The sequence below is a fragment of the Eumetopias jubatus genome, unplaced genomic scaffold (genome assembly GCF_037043125.1).
Source record: "Eumetopias jubatus isolate StellerSeaLion01/CBP00866 unplaced genomic scaffold, mEumJub1_p1.0 scaffold_16, whole genome shotgun sequence".
Taxonomy (NCBI): domain Eukaryota; kingdom Metazoa; phylum Chordata; class Mammalia; order Carnivora; family Otariidae; genus Eumetopias; species Eumetopias jubatus.
Window position 1 is genome coordinate 14,296,222 of NW_028274822.1, and position 13,555 is coordinate 14,309,776.

Consider the following 13,555-nt stretch of genomic DNA (forward strand, 5'->3'; position numbering starts at 1 on the left):
AGAGAAAAGACAGTATTATTAAGAAAATCATAAGGGAGAAAAAATACATTTACAGTACTAGACTGTAAAAAAAAAAACCCATGTATAAGTGGACTTGTGCAGTTCAAACCCATGTTGTTCAAAGGTCAACTGTAATTGAATCCTGGCTACCCCTAAGATACCTACCGCTAAGATAAGATTCCCTGCTAAGCTTCTTTTTTTTTTTAAAAAAAGATTTTATTTATTTATTTGAGAGAGAGAATGAGATATATATAGAGAGAGAGAGAGCATGAGGGTCAGAGGGAGAAGCAGACTCCCCGCTGAGCAGGGAGCCCGATGTGCGGGACTCGATCCCGGGACTCCGGGATCATGCCCTGAGCCGAAGGCAGTCGCCCAACCGACTGAGCCACCCAGGCGCCCCCCTGCTAGGCTTCTAAGTGGAGGCTTTTCATTTTTGTTCTCACAAACTTCTGTACCTTACAGCCTGGAGGTAGGACAGGTATCTTATTTGCTTTTCATTTTTACTCTCAAAGGAAGTATCTTTGCAGTTTACCTACTTGAATATTTTCACTAAAACACATTTTTTAAAAATTTTATTGGGACCCATCCCTCAGATTATTTATTTCCCCCTTCAGTCCAGTATGTCCTTTCTCCCCTTCTCTGGTTTGGATTCTATGGTCCATCGCTATAATCATCCTTCACAAGTAGCTGTAAAATACTTGTCCTTTTTCCTTCTCTTAAGGATCTAGGAAAAACCCAGCCCTGTTTCTAGTTCTCTGATACTTTACACCGGCTCCTGAATAGTTGCTCCTGGCTGGAGAAAAAATTCACTTGTGTTAACTAGCTCTCTTTATTTGTTTTTTAAAAGTTTTTATTCAAATTCCAGTTAGTTAACATATAGTGAACTAGCTCTCTTTAAGTTCACAATTACTGTTCTCCAACTGGCTTTCAAAATTGCTTAGCAATCCTGCAATTCCCTCAGTAATTCATCCTGCCATTCTCAAAGACAACCATTTCTACCTTCTTTCTCCTCAAACCTTTAACACTTCCCATATGCCAGCCAAGTTAATTTCTGTGTTTCATACTTCACTGAGAAAATAGAAGGAATTAAATGGAAACCCCCTAATCTTCCCACCACTAAATCTACTGAATCACCTCCATAGGCGTCTATTCTCTGCCTTCTCCCCTATTATAAGAGGCCAGTTCCCTCCATTTGTGCTCTGAATCTCAACCCCTCTTGCCTTCTCAAGGAATTCACTTGCACAATTTTTGCTTGTTACCACTGCTGCATCATCACCTTCTTTCATTTTACTGGCTTATTCTCCTTAGCTTATGAGCATGATCTAATTTCTCCCATTACAAAACAAGATAAACAAAACCCTCCTGTGACCCCCCTGTTATTTTCTAGCTCCCAGTACTTCTGCTCTCCTTCATGGCAAAATGTCTTGAAAGGGCTGTCATCTCCAGTCACTGTCTCTCTTTCACCCACTCCAATCAGGTTTGCATTTCCATCAAGCCACTGAAACTACTATTGAGGTCATCAGTGACTTTAATCTTCCTGTGGGTTTCAGATCCATCCTCATCTTGACCTATGAGTAGCAACTGACCCTCCTTAGAAGGCTCTTCTCTTTGCTTCCACGAAACCACTCTCTTGGTTTCCCTACTATCTCACTGTACACTCCTCCTGATCCTGTTAGTAGTTGTTCTTGCTCTGTTGGATTTTCAAGTATGGGGAGTGTCCCAGGGTTCAGATTTGGATCCACTTCTCCATGGTTCCTCTCTCTCCAGGCCATCTCATTTAGTCCCATGGCTTTATCCAAATACTGATGACTCCATAATCTAGCCTGAGATCCAGATAACTAACTCCTTACTTAACATTTCCATAGGTAGCTCTCAGACATCTTGAATTTTTTTTTTTTTAAGATTTTAGTTATTTATTCATGAGAGACAGAGGAGGAGAGAGAGAGAGGGAGAGAGAGAGAAGCAGAGGGAGAAGCAGGCTCCCAAGGAGCAGGGAGCCCGATGCGGGACTCGATCCCAGGACCCTGGGATCATGACCTGAGCCGAAGGCAGACGCTTAACCATCTGAGCCACCCAGGCGCCCAGACATCTTGAATTTAACACATCTAAAACAAAAATATAGATTACCCTCGCAAACTTGTTCTTTACTTTCTCACTATTGTGCAGGTATTGCAGTCAGAAATCTCAGTGACATCTTTGGTTTATCCCTTTCCCTCACTCTTCACACCCAATCTGTCATGCGAATTCTACTTCCAACTATGTCGCAGATCTGATCCTTTCCCTCTATTTTTGTCCAGGCTGCCATTATCTCTTGCTTGGACCACTGCACTCATTAGCTTCTGCCTTCAGCCTCTACTCATCTCCTTTTCAAAAACATTCTTACAAAGCACAAGTATATCCAATATAAATTGGATTAAGCCATTGTACTATAACTATTCTAACTATTCAAAGGCTTCCCTTTCTAACTTTTAATCATAGTGTACAAAGCTCTATATGATCTGGCTACACCCATCTCCAATTTCATCTTTTGATAGTGTCTCAACCATACTGGTCATTTTTTTCCCAGTTCCTTGAACACAGCACTATTTCTCATCTCATTGCCTATGCACATACTGTTTTTTTCTCTCTTTTGTTTTCACATGGTTAAAGCCTATTCTTCCTGGTTTTCAGGTAAAATGTTACCTCAGAGATGTCTTCCAAAGCAAACCATAAAGATAATCCCCCTAACTAAAGTACGTCTTCCTCAGCCCTACTTTCTCAACTTGTTTGTTTCCCTGACTGGCTGTAAGCTCTGTTCTGTCAGTCTCATTCATGCTTAGCACAAAATATGTCCTCCATAAATGTAGGTTGAATGGTGAATGACTTTACAATCTTCAGAAAGGGATGGCTTCTCCACACTTACAGATCACTTGGAAGACTTGGTGAGGTTTGTGGGTAAGAGTTGCTGCCCAAACAGCCAGATATGGATGTAAACACTGTAGAGCTTTTTAGCCCATATACACAAGACACAACTTTTTTGCATTTTTATTTATTCCATATATTGTACCTTGGATATAAATAAGGACATTATGAGAAGCAAAGTCAAATACCTTGCTGAGGTCAAGATGCGCAAGACTACACAATTCTCCTGATCAACAACATATAATAGCTCTATGAAAAGGACTTTAGGTTAGTTTGGCATATAGTCTCAGTAAATTCATGCTGTTTTGGGGGACTCATCCTTTCAATGTAATTGGCAAACTTGCATGGAATTGGTATCAAGCTTGCAATTCATTAATTCATTCAATTAATGTTGAGTACTTATCATACACCAGGCATTCTTCAAATACCGGAGACACATTGGTTGAAAAGGATAGACAACATTCTCTCTCATGGAGCTGAGTCTAGTGAAAGAGACAGACAATAAAAAACAAGAAAATGAGTATTGATAAGAGTAATTATGAAAAAGAAAAACCAGGGAGATCTTAGGGAATTAGAGGAGTTACTTTGGATTGAGTAGTCAGAAAAGGCCAACCAAGAGGCTTTATATAGATTTAGAATGGTAATACACATTTTGTCATATCTATTGGCTTCTCATTTTTGAAAATCAGGACATTTATCCAACTCTAATCTGTCACCTCTCCATGATTTTCTTGAGGATTACACCACAACACTGTTTCAGTAGTATGACAAATAAAACAAAATGGTCTCCAAATTTGGTATATAGCATTTACCTCCTAAGATCTGAATACTTTTGTAGTGTCTGCAAGAAACCAGAATTCTAACTTTTAAAATCATTGGTCAATGGTTAACTGAAGAGTTTCCCTCTCTTAGATAACACTAGGAACCAATTATTTTCAAGAAATGGCAGTTCTTGTTCTTCTTCCATTAGTATGAAAAGTTTAGTTATGAGGAGGTTCAAACTAAGTATCAAACAAAGCTGTAAATTACTATAAAAATCAAATATATACTAAAAGACACGAGTGAAGTTGCAAAGGGTAAATAAAATATTTTACAAAATCTAAATTATTTATGTAATGAAAATTAACTTATTGGACTAATTTACTTACTAGGCTTTTGAAAAAAAACTTAATTTCAAGTTTTGGTAAACAAAAAGTAAAATTACCTTACCAGTCTTCACTAAGGCAAAAGTAATAATCAAAAGTGGTTTCTGCCTTCTACTGCAGTTTTAGGTAAATGATGCATGTCATGGTAACATATATTTACTAGAAAACAAAAGTATGGGGAAGGAGGTTATCCTTTAGTTATTCAGGGGCTTATTTTAATTCTCTTTGAACTTTCTTTTATTTTTATTTTAATTTTTTAAAAAGATTTATTTATTTGAGAGAGCGAGAATGAGAGAGGGAGAGTACATAAGAGGGGGGAGGGTTAGAGGGAGAAGCAGGCTCCCCGCCGAGCAGGGAGCCCGATGAGGGACTCGATCCAGGGACTCCAGGATCATGACCTAAGCCGAAGGCAGTCGCCCAACCAACTGAGCCACCCAGGCGCCCCCTCTTTGAACTTTCATAATACTAAGTGCTAAAGCACTTTCAGGTTTTCTATTACACAATTTTTATAAAATCCTGTAAGGAATAGAGAGCATGTTATTATTTCCATGCTTTTTGATGGTAAGACAAAAAGGAATTTGCTAGAAAGGGAATTGTATTTATAAAATTCATATAAAAAAGAAATTAGGAAATGATTTACATTATGACAAGCATCCATCTCAGGTTCAATACTTAATACATGACGGAGATTTATGAGCAGAGGAAGCTAAAAATTTAAAGGATTGTCAAGTAATTTTCAGAAATGAAGATAAAGTATCTATAAAACTGTAAAGTCAATGAGAAATCATTAGATTTACTTAGCAATGTACATGTTACATAAGATACTTATAACATTTTCAGTTTCAATGAAAATGCATGTCCTAAAAATATCTAAGGTTGGAAATGCCAACAATTAAAAAAGGGGTTATTTTTCCAGTAAGAATAGTTTTAAAAGTTTTCATTTTATTTTATTTAAGATTTTACTTATTCATTTGAGAGAGAGAGAGAGAGACAAAGGGAGAGCATGAGCATGGGGGAGAGGCAGAGGGAGAGGGAGAAGCAGACTCCCCGCTGAGCTGGGAGTCTGACATGGGGCTCGATTCCAGAACCTGTAGATCATGACCTGAGCTGAAGGCAGATGTTTAACCATCTGAGCCACCCAGGCGCCCCTAAAAAATTTTTAAAGTAGACTATCAACAAATGATAACCCTAAATAACATCACTGACAAAAAAATTTAATATCTATTACATATAACACAAAATGCCAGTTTATAGAAAACAAATTTTACTACATTAAAGTCCCTCAAGAAATCTATTCACCCAATGTTCTAACTGAAATAAATATAATGGATTAGTCTTTAGTGTAATAAAAGGATATTAAAATAGTAATATGCTTTTCTATATAGATATGTTTTGGACCGAATTGTCCAGCTATTACTGAAGACTCTTAAGGAAAGCAAATTATTTACATCTGTCACCACACCGAACTGAAGGAATTATTTATATACTATCAAAAAAACATAATAAACCTTTTTATATTGTGTTAAGTTCGCATTAACTGTCATGTACTTTATGAATGGTGTGGTCTTACAGTGAATAGAAATTTTTTAAGATTTTTCTTAAACATGCAAAGTAAACTATAAAGAAGGCAATCAAAGCAAAGTTTCCTGTAGTTAGTTCTGAAGGGAAAATATGAAAGACTGATGTGCCACTCAAAGATTGTGATTGGAGTGCAAATTCCACAGATAAAATGCATGTAGAACATCCATTTGTAGTGTGAAAATAGCCTAAAATACAATTATTTTGCCAAGATGCAGAAATATGCCAGATACATTATTTTTTATTACTAGCAAATACCTTTAATATTATTTTTTAAACGTACTGAAATGAAATAGTAATGAAAACAAGCACACTGTAAAGTTACATTAGACGTTTCAAACACATATCTACTCATATGAAAAGCTAAATTTATTTCATAGTTTGCTTATAAAAGAGTTAACATCCAAGACAAAGTGGGAATTTTGTTACCTAGCCAATCTGGAGAATTTTAGGAATTAGAATTGCTAATTACAAAACTTTTCAAACATACATTCTTTATACAAAAATAGTTAAGGAATTGGTAACTAGCACAAAATGTTCATTGTAGTTAGCTCTCACAGTTCAAAGATCAATAAGGTGGTGTCTAGAGAAAGTTCTGTCCTTAAAGTTCAAATAATGGTCTAAAATAGGTTATCTTAAAAATCGGGGTCATGACAAGACAATTCAATACATAGTCATTTCATCTCCCCAAACTTTATCAGAGACTATTTATTTGAACCAGTATTTTTTTTCTGTGAAAAACAATCCCAGGACCCTGGGACCATGACCTGAGCCGAAGGCAGACACTTAACTGAGCCACCCAGACATCCCCAAAAAGGAATTTGATAGCAACTTGAATTGAGACTCCATTAAAAATTACTTACAATTTCATTCAGGTTGTAAATCCATTTGATGTTTAGCAAAGTATTCTTTCAAAAGGGGTGACTGGTGCAAACAAATGAAGTCAAGGACACCCATGTATAAAGTTAGATACTGCTACCATTCAAGCATCGTTCTTGGCAGTAATTCAGCAAAATTGCTAGCTATGGCATTTATGGGTTTCTGGAAAATTTTAATTTCTGGCTTACTTTAGAAACACAGGCATAATTTCAAATTAGCTTTTCAGTACTTTGCAAACTTAGTTTTTTGTTAAGTCAAATACTTAAACCTGTACTCTTTTTATTTCTGTTTAAAAAGAGTGAATATGGGAGTTTTATGGCCTGTTTTGGAAGAACACACTCAGTTTCAGTGATTAGTTTGTCTTGTCTTTAAAGAATCTATAGTTTGCCTTAAAAATCATTGTGAAAATAAACATGAAGTCTTATTGACATTAAGGTATTAACAGCATACTAAGGGAGACTCCCTTGAAACATACTGTGTATCTTACTAGCTGTTGCCTTTTAAAAAAATCACTAGCATTTAGATAAATGGATTCACAAATTGATAAAAATTATCACAATAAAAATATTTATATTCATTCATCTGGTAACGAATATTCTTCTTTTACTGTATTTCAAAGCAAATGAGAGCCATAACAGTTTCTTTAAACTGTCTCTGAAATATATTCATTTCATAGCAAGCATCTCTTTTTAGTAAAAGTAAACTAAATAGGTAATTTATATAAATTATATTCCTTAAATAACACAGTACATTTTAATGAATATATTCTTCCTCATTTCCTTTTGCTTGGATAGAGAATATATAGTATTTTTTTTTTTTTAAAGATTTTATTTATTTGACAGAGAGAGACACAGCGAGAGAGGGAACACAAGCAGGGGGAGTGAGAGAGGGAAAGCAGGCTTCCCGCAGAGCAGGGAGCCCGATGCGGGGCTCGATCCCAGGACCCTGGGATCATGACCTGAGCTGAAGGCAGATGCTTAATGACTGAGCCACCCAGGCACCTCTATAGTGTTTCAAAATGAAAATAAATACACATAGCCAGAAACAAAACAAAAACAAGTATGCAAAAACATTTTATTTATAATAGATCAACATTTTTGACATGAAAGGTAGCCACTTTCAATTTCTCAGGAATGCCTAGAATCCAACAGTTTCTGAAAGACTCGTTAATTTTAGCAATTATGTCACTATAGGTAAAAGAAATAATTTCAGAATGAACTTTTTAAATGGCTTTGTTTATGGCAACTTATTTTATAAGCTTGACTGTGTGGTAAGCTAGCTTTCCCAGGAAGTGAATGTAATCCAACTATGTTCCAAGTGTATTAAACCAGTTTATACAACAAACATGAGAATCACCTATGTGCATCAACTGTGCTCAAACAAGAATTCTCTTTATCAAAATATTCATTTTTCAAAAAGGCCTCACATTAACCCCTCAAACCAATCATCCACTTCTATGTCCGGTACCACTCTTTTCTACCTCAAGTTGCATTACTTTATAGACAATTGTCAAATTCCAGTGGAACTGTACACTGACTTAAGACTCTATGTAATATATATCAAACACAAGAATAGTCACTGACTTTAAGGGACAAGGTGTTAACTAACCAATAATAATTTAGCTAATGTCATTTTTAGTTTAGAGGGAAAAAAGCAGCCCCCAAATGTCCTTAACTTTTCGGTACTTCTCTGTAACACACAGAATGAAAAGATAATCTCTGAAATTAAAATCATTAAAAAATATCTTAAATAAAATATTTTACATAAATAAGTGTTAAACTTCAAATTCAAACCATATTTTCCTGTGTATTTAAATTTGGGAAGGAATTTCACAATTATCACCTCTTTTAATTTACATTTATTTTTGAGTATTTAAATCTACTACACATCAGTTTGCAAAATTCACCTTGGTTACCACTCCCTGTGTTTATGTGCTGTCTTTCTTCAGGTAAGTCCATTATATGCATGTAAGTGCTGAGGAGGTTTGAATAGCACTTAAAGAATATTCATGAGAGCTCTGAAATGTGGAAAGTTTCATTATAATCTACTTACTGTAGGATTTGTAACTCAAATTCATCACAGCATTATAAAATACTGTGTGAATGGAATGCACACAATTCCTACAGACACACAAACTGAAGTCCAAAAGGCACAGAGTAATGCTGGTGGCTCTTTCTAGTCAGTTAAGAAACAATAAAAAGTCTGCATTATTCTTTCATAATTTAAATACTTAAGTAATCTCCACTTTTATTACTTTATAACAATGACTTCAAATTTACATTATTTTAAGTACCATCGTAATAGCTTAGTGTATAATACAGATAGATATTTGCTAATATCCCATCCAAAAATTAAAAAAAAAAACCTCTTCACTATATATATATATATAAAAAAAATTATTCTGAAAGACAAGAACATAGAAGAGGGACTAGGTACAGACTATAAACTCAATTTTCTATCACCACAGTTGTAACTCCAAAATTAACAGATATACAGCAATAATCAAAAGCAGTGCAAATATCTTTGGAGGTTAGGATAAAATTATAATGCAAGAACATAAAACAAGGATAAAAAAGGCAAGTACTTCAAGTACAAGGAACCAGTCTGCTTGAGTCCATCTTAGTGTTTACTGGGGGCTTCCTTCCTGCTTTTACTTCTTTCTCTGAAACACATTGGCCAACATGGCACCTGATGTTGTCAACTGGCCCATTTTGTTCAAAAACTTGGTCTTTGTATCTTCACTCACTAAGCTTGCAGCAATTGACATTGAGCTAGGAAAGAAATTTTAAAATTCAAGTAAAGCAATTAAAAAACTAAAATATCCATTTTTTCATTTCTTCAGTAGTAATAATGTTAATAAATACATTCTGAACTGATATCACAAAAGGGAAACTAATATTTACGGACAGCAGTTTTTATGGACCATACTAGGTTAAGAGCTTCATGTTCATCCTTTCTATTAAAGGATGCAGAATGGTGTAGAGGTTAGAGGCAAGTCTGCAGTGAGACTGAATCTTGGCTCTGGCATTTGGCAGCTGTGCGACCCTGGGCAAGTTATTTGATCTCATCTGTAATGTAATCCTCATCTGTAAAATGGAGATAAGTCTATTACCTACCTCACAGGTCTATTAAGAATTATACAAGTGTATATAGTGCTTACTAGCAGTGCCAGGCATGTAATAGCATGCTGTAAGTATTAGTTAGCAGTTATTCTAATTATCAGCATCACTTTAATTCTTATAGCAACCCTGGAAGATAGATATTATCCCTATTTTCACAAATGAGTAAATTAAATCACAGTGAGGTTTTTTATACTGTGCTGATAACAATCCTATGACATTACTTTTGGGAGGACAGGGCAGAATGTCTTCAATTGCCACCTGAATTAGTTTCAATCGACAATTTTAAATCCATTTCTTCTTTCCTTTTGAACAACCTTTTGTATAGGGAGCAAACACAATCTAAATCACTACTGAAGATTGCTAATTTATCATAATACCAAACAGAACACTGGTCAGGTACAATTTTTCAGTGATCCAACAATAAACCCAGTTTACTGGCCTGTGGCTTTAGCCAATATGCTCTGATTCAATTTCCTCAACTGAAAAATACAGATTGCAGTTACTATTGCAAAATACCTGAGGACTAAAGGAGAGAATATGTTTGAACATGTCAAGGGCAGTGAATGGCGAGGTGTAGGAGCTCAGCAGATGTCCACTGAAACTACGGATGAAGTACGTGCTGCCACCAAGAACTTCTGGTTTTCTATATTTCTTAAAGGTGTGCGCTGTGAATCACTAAGTTAAATGCCAGACCATGACTCCCATCTTGAAAATCTATTCTTCCCACAGCTCTTCTGCCAGAGGGGCCAACCTGGCCACTCTCCCTTGTCTCTGACTACTTAACCCCTGCTGCCTTTTCTTTTCCCACAAAGTAATCCTCCATAAGGTTCAGCATTTGGCCCCTGGTTCTTCAATTACAAAACTTACTATTGAAACTTTCTCTTGAAGTTTCAAATATTATCTCCATAAGGGGTTTGGGAAAAGTGTCCTATTACTATTGTTTGTTAGATAAGCTAACATCAAACCGTTTTTCACCCCCTAACTTTATTAATGATCCACTGTTTTTATTCCCTTATAGTTAGTGGTTTTACTATTTTCCTCTCCTCCCAACAGTGAATATAATGGCTCCCTCTCTTCTATTTAAACCAATCATCAGGAGTGCCTGGCTGGCTCAGTCAGAAGAGCATGTGAGACTCTTGCTTGGTCTTGGGGTCATGAGTTGGAGCCCCACAATGGGCTTGGAGATTACTTAAATAAGTAAGACTTAAAAAAAATAATAATAAAACCAATCATCAAATCCTGATTTTATCCTATGAAACATCTATCATTTATTTTTATTTCCAATCACATTATCTTCCAACTGAATTATTCCAACAGTCTTAGATCTGGTCTCCTTGCATGATCAGATTAACTTATGAAAATAATCATTTCTTCATATCCTATCCCTTCTCAAAAATCTTCAATGGCCACTTACTACCTACAAGATAAAGTGTGCTTGGCATTCAAGAAACATAGCAATCTAATTCTTGTGTGTGTGTGTGAGTGTGTGTGTGTGTGTGTGTGTGTGTTTTAACCAACCATTACTGCTCAATTTCTAGACCTCCCTGAGTCAAGCTTGCCGAGCTTTTGTTCAAAACATTTTTAACTTATCTCTTCCTTTCTATCTCGTGTCTAAACACCCTTTAAATCCTTTAAGTCCTAGATTTTCTCTAATGCCTTTCCTTAATGTTCCAAGTTTACAGTTCTGTTTTTCTTTCTGTAGAACAATACTGTAAGCTGAAAGGTAAGTATGATTTCAGTTTGCACCGAGAAAAATAGGATATAGGGTCAGATAATACTTGAGTACTATCATGTTTTATGATATTCTAACCAGAGGGTGACAAAAATGTTAAAGCGTCTGGGACTTTCAGTCTGGAGAAGAGAAGATTCAGAAGACTTAGCAAATACCAATGTTACTTGTAAAAAATTAGATATAAACATATATCTGCACAGCTGTATATATTTATATAGCTCTACTGGTATACATCACAATCACCTGGAGAACTTATTGAAAATACAGATGCCTTGGCCTAATCCCAGTTACTCTGATTCTTTCCGTATGGTATAAAGGACCCAGGTATCTATCTTACACAAAGCTTTCCAACAAAGAACGATTACATTACAGCATTTTTTTCTGAAGAGAAAGTTTACATTTAGTTACAAAGGGGTTTGTAACACTCACCCACCTCTCTGCCATATGATGAAACTTATTTTAGAGAGGAAACATAATAGGAAGGGAGACTTTAACTCAGGATAAGAGTACTTTGTAAAAAATTGCTAAAATATGAAATGGGCTGCCTTCTAAGGTAATATTGTCTTCTTCCTGCAAGTTTTCAAAGAAATCACAGATCTTTCCTTTGCAACTCATATCAAACCAGTTGCCATTTCTTGTTGATTTGGAATCTACAGAACTTCTTATACCTGACTGATCTTCTTTAAAATGATTTATATCCTAGAATATTTCTCTCTCCCTCCATACCATTCCATTTTGCAAATTAATTTCAAAAGGACTTGGGAAGTCAACTTGAAAAGCCTTGTAATGGCCAAAGATGGGATAATTTGGGCATCAAAAGATAGTAAGTGCAATGCACTGAATTATATCAAATATTTGAAAACACATGAGTTTATGATACTTGAACAAAACAAATCCCCTAACCAGTCACCATCGGAGGGTGAATCAATTCATTATTTTAGAAAACTGGTAAGTAAAGAGAAAGAACTGAACATTTACCTTGCCTTTACTATAAAGGTTTCTTCCCTTAAGTATTCTAGCTTACAAATGAGGAGGGAATGATAGAATTAGAGTAATGTATTTAGTAATAGCTAACGAATTAGTGGAGCTAGGTATTGATCAATAACAGATGTTAATACCACCAAAAAAAGAGAGAAGTAGACACTGTCTCCCTCATAATGAAAACACACCTCCTCCTATGAAGCAGTCTTGCAAAAAAAGAAACACACCCTGAATGTGATGATCTCTAGATCTAGACCCAAACACCAAATTTATAGGAAATACAGAGGAACATGTTAAAACCACAAAAGGGAAATGCAAGCAACCAAATTCAGACTGTGGGAACCTCTATATTGTGAACAAAGACTCAATTTCTTCAATAAGTACGTGAAGAAAAAAACGAGATAGAAGGGGAACCTATTGATTACAAGAGACTGAAGAGACATGTCAACTAATTGCAATGAATGAACTATGGATCCTGATTCAAAGAAACAGACTGTAAGGAAGAAAAACAGACAGATCACTAATGACTTATATAAAACAATAAGAAATTTGAACACAGGCCAGATAACTGATAATATTAATAAGTTGTTATTTTGGTGTTAATGACGTTACATTTATGTTTTAGAAAACAGCATTTATCTTTTAGATATACATACCAGAATATAGGAGGGGAATGGATGAAATAAAATTGACTATGAGGTGATAATTATTAAAGCTGAGTGATGAGTACATGGGAATTCACTACATTATTTTGTGCTTATTTGAAATTATCTAAAAGTTAAAAAAATAATATAGAAGATCTGTATAACATGGGAAAATATGATTATAAAAATAAACTTTTTTTTTTAAAGGAAGGTCATATAACTGAAGTAATCTTGGGAAGTTATTATGATATTTTTCTCTTTCTTAATTCCTACATGCTACTTAATGAAATTTCATTTAGAATGCATTTCAATTCTTCTTAATTTTGTCCCCAAACTTTTTACATTTTCAACTGATAAGGCACCAAATAATCTTAACACTTAAATGTATGACAAATGAACAAAAGTGTTTGCTTTCGCACTAATTTTATGGCTTATGTGTTCAGAATTGAAGCCTATCAAAGTATTTGTACTGTTTTAACTTTCCATGGCTACAATGGTAGGAGAGTTCCTACCATACCAGGAGGCTCAAGAAAGGGCTCTGACATATGAAGTACGAAGTAAAAAGCTGCATAT

General features: G+C 35.2%; 1 protein-coding gene across 5 annotated transcripts in view; it reads right to left on the bottom strand.

Moving 5' to 3' along the window:
• Positions 1-3,051: 3,051 nt before the first annotated feature.
• The window catches only part of RELCH (RAB11 binding and LisH domain, coiled-coil and HEAT repeat containing), a 108,313-nt gene continuing 97,809 nt past the window's right edge, over positions 3,052-13,555 (bottom strand). For 4 of the 5 annotated variants that reach the window (XM_028102911.2, XM_028102908.2, XM_028102906.2 and 1 more), the window contains one exon: positions 7,561-9,274. In XM_028102911.2, coding sequence (XP_027958712.1) covers positions 9,154-9,274 — 121 coding nt within the window. In that variant the 3' untranslated portion in view covers positions 7,561-9,153. Of the gene's footprint in view, positions 3,384-7,560; positions 9,275-13,555 lie in introns of those variants that run through there. The other variant, XM_028102909.1, reaches the window with a different exon arrangement.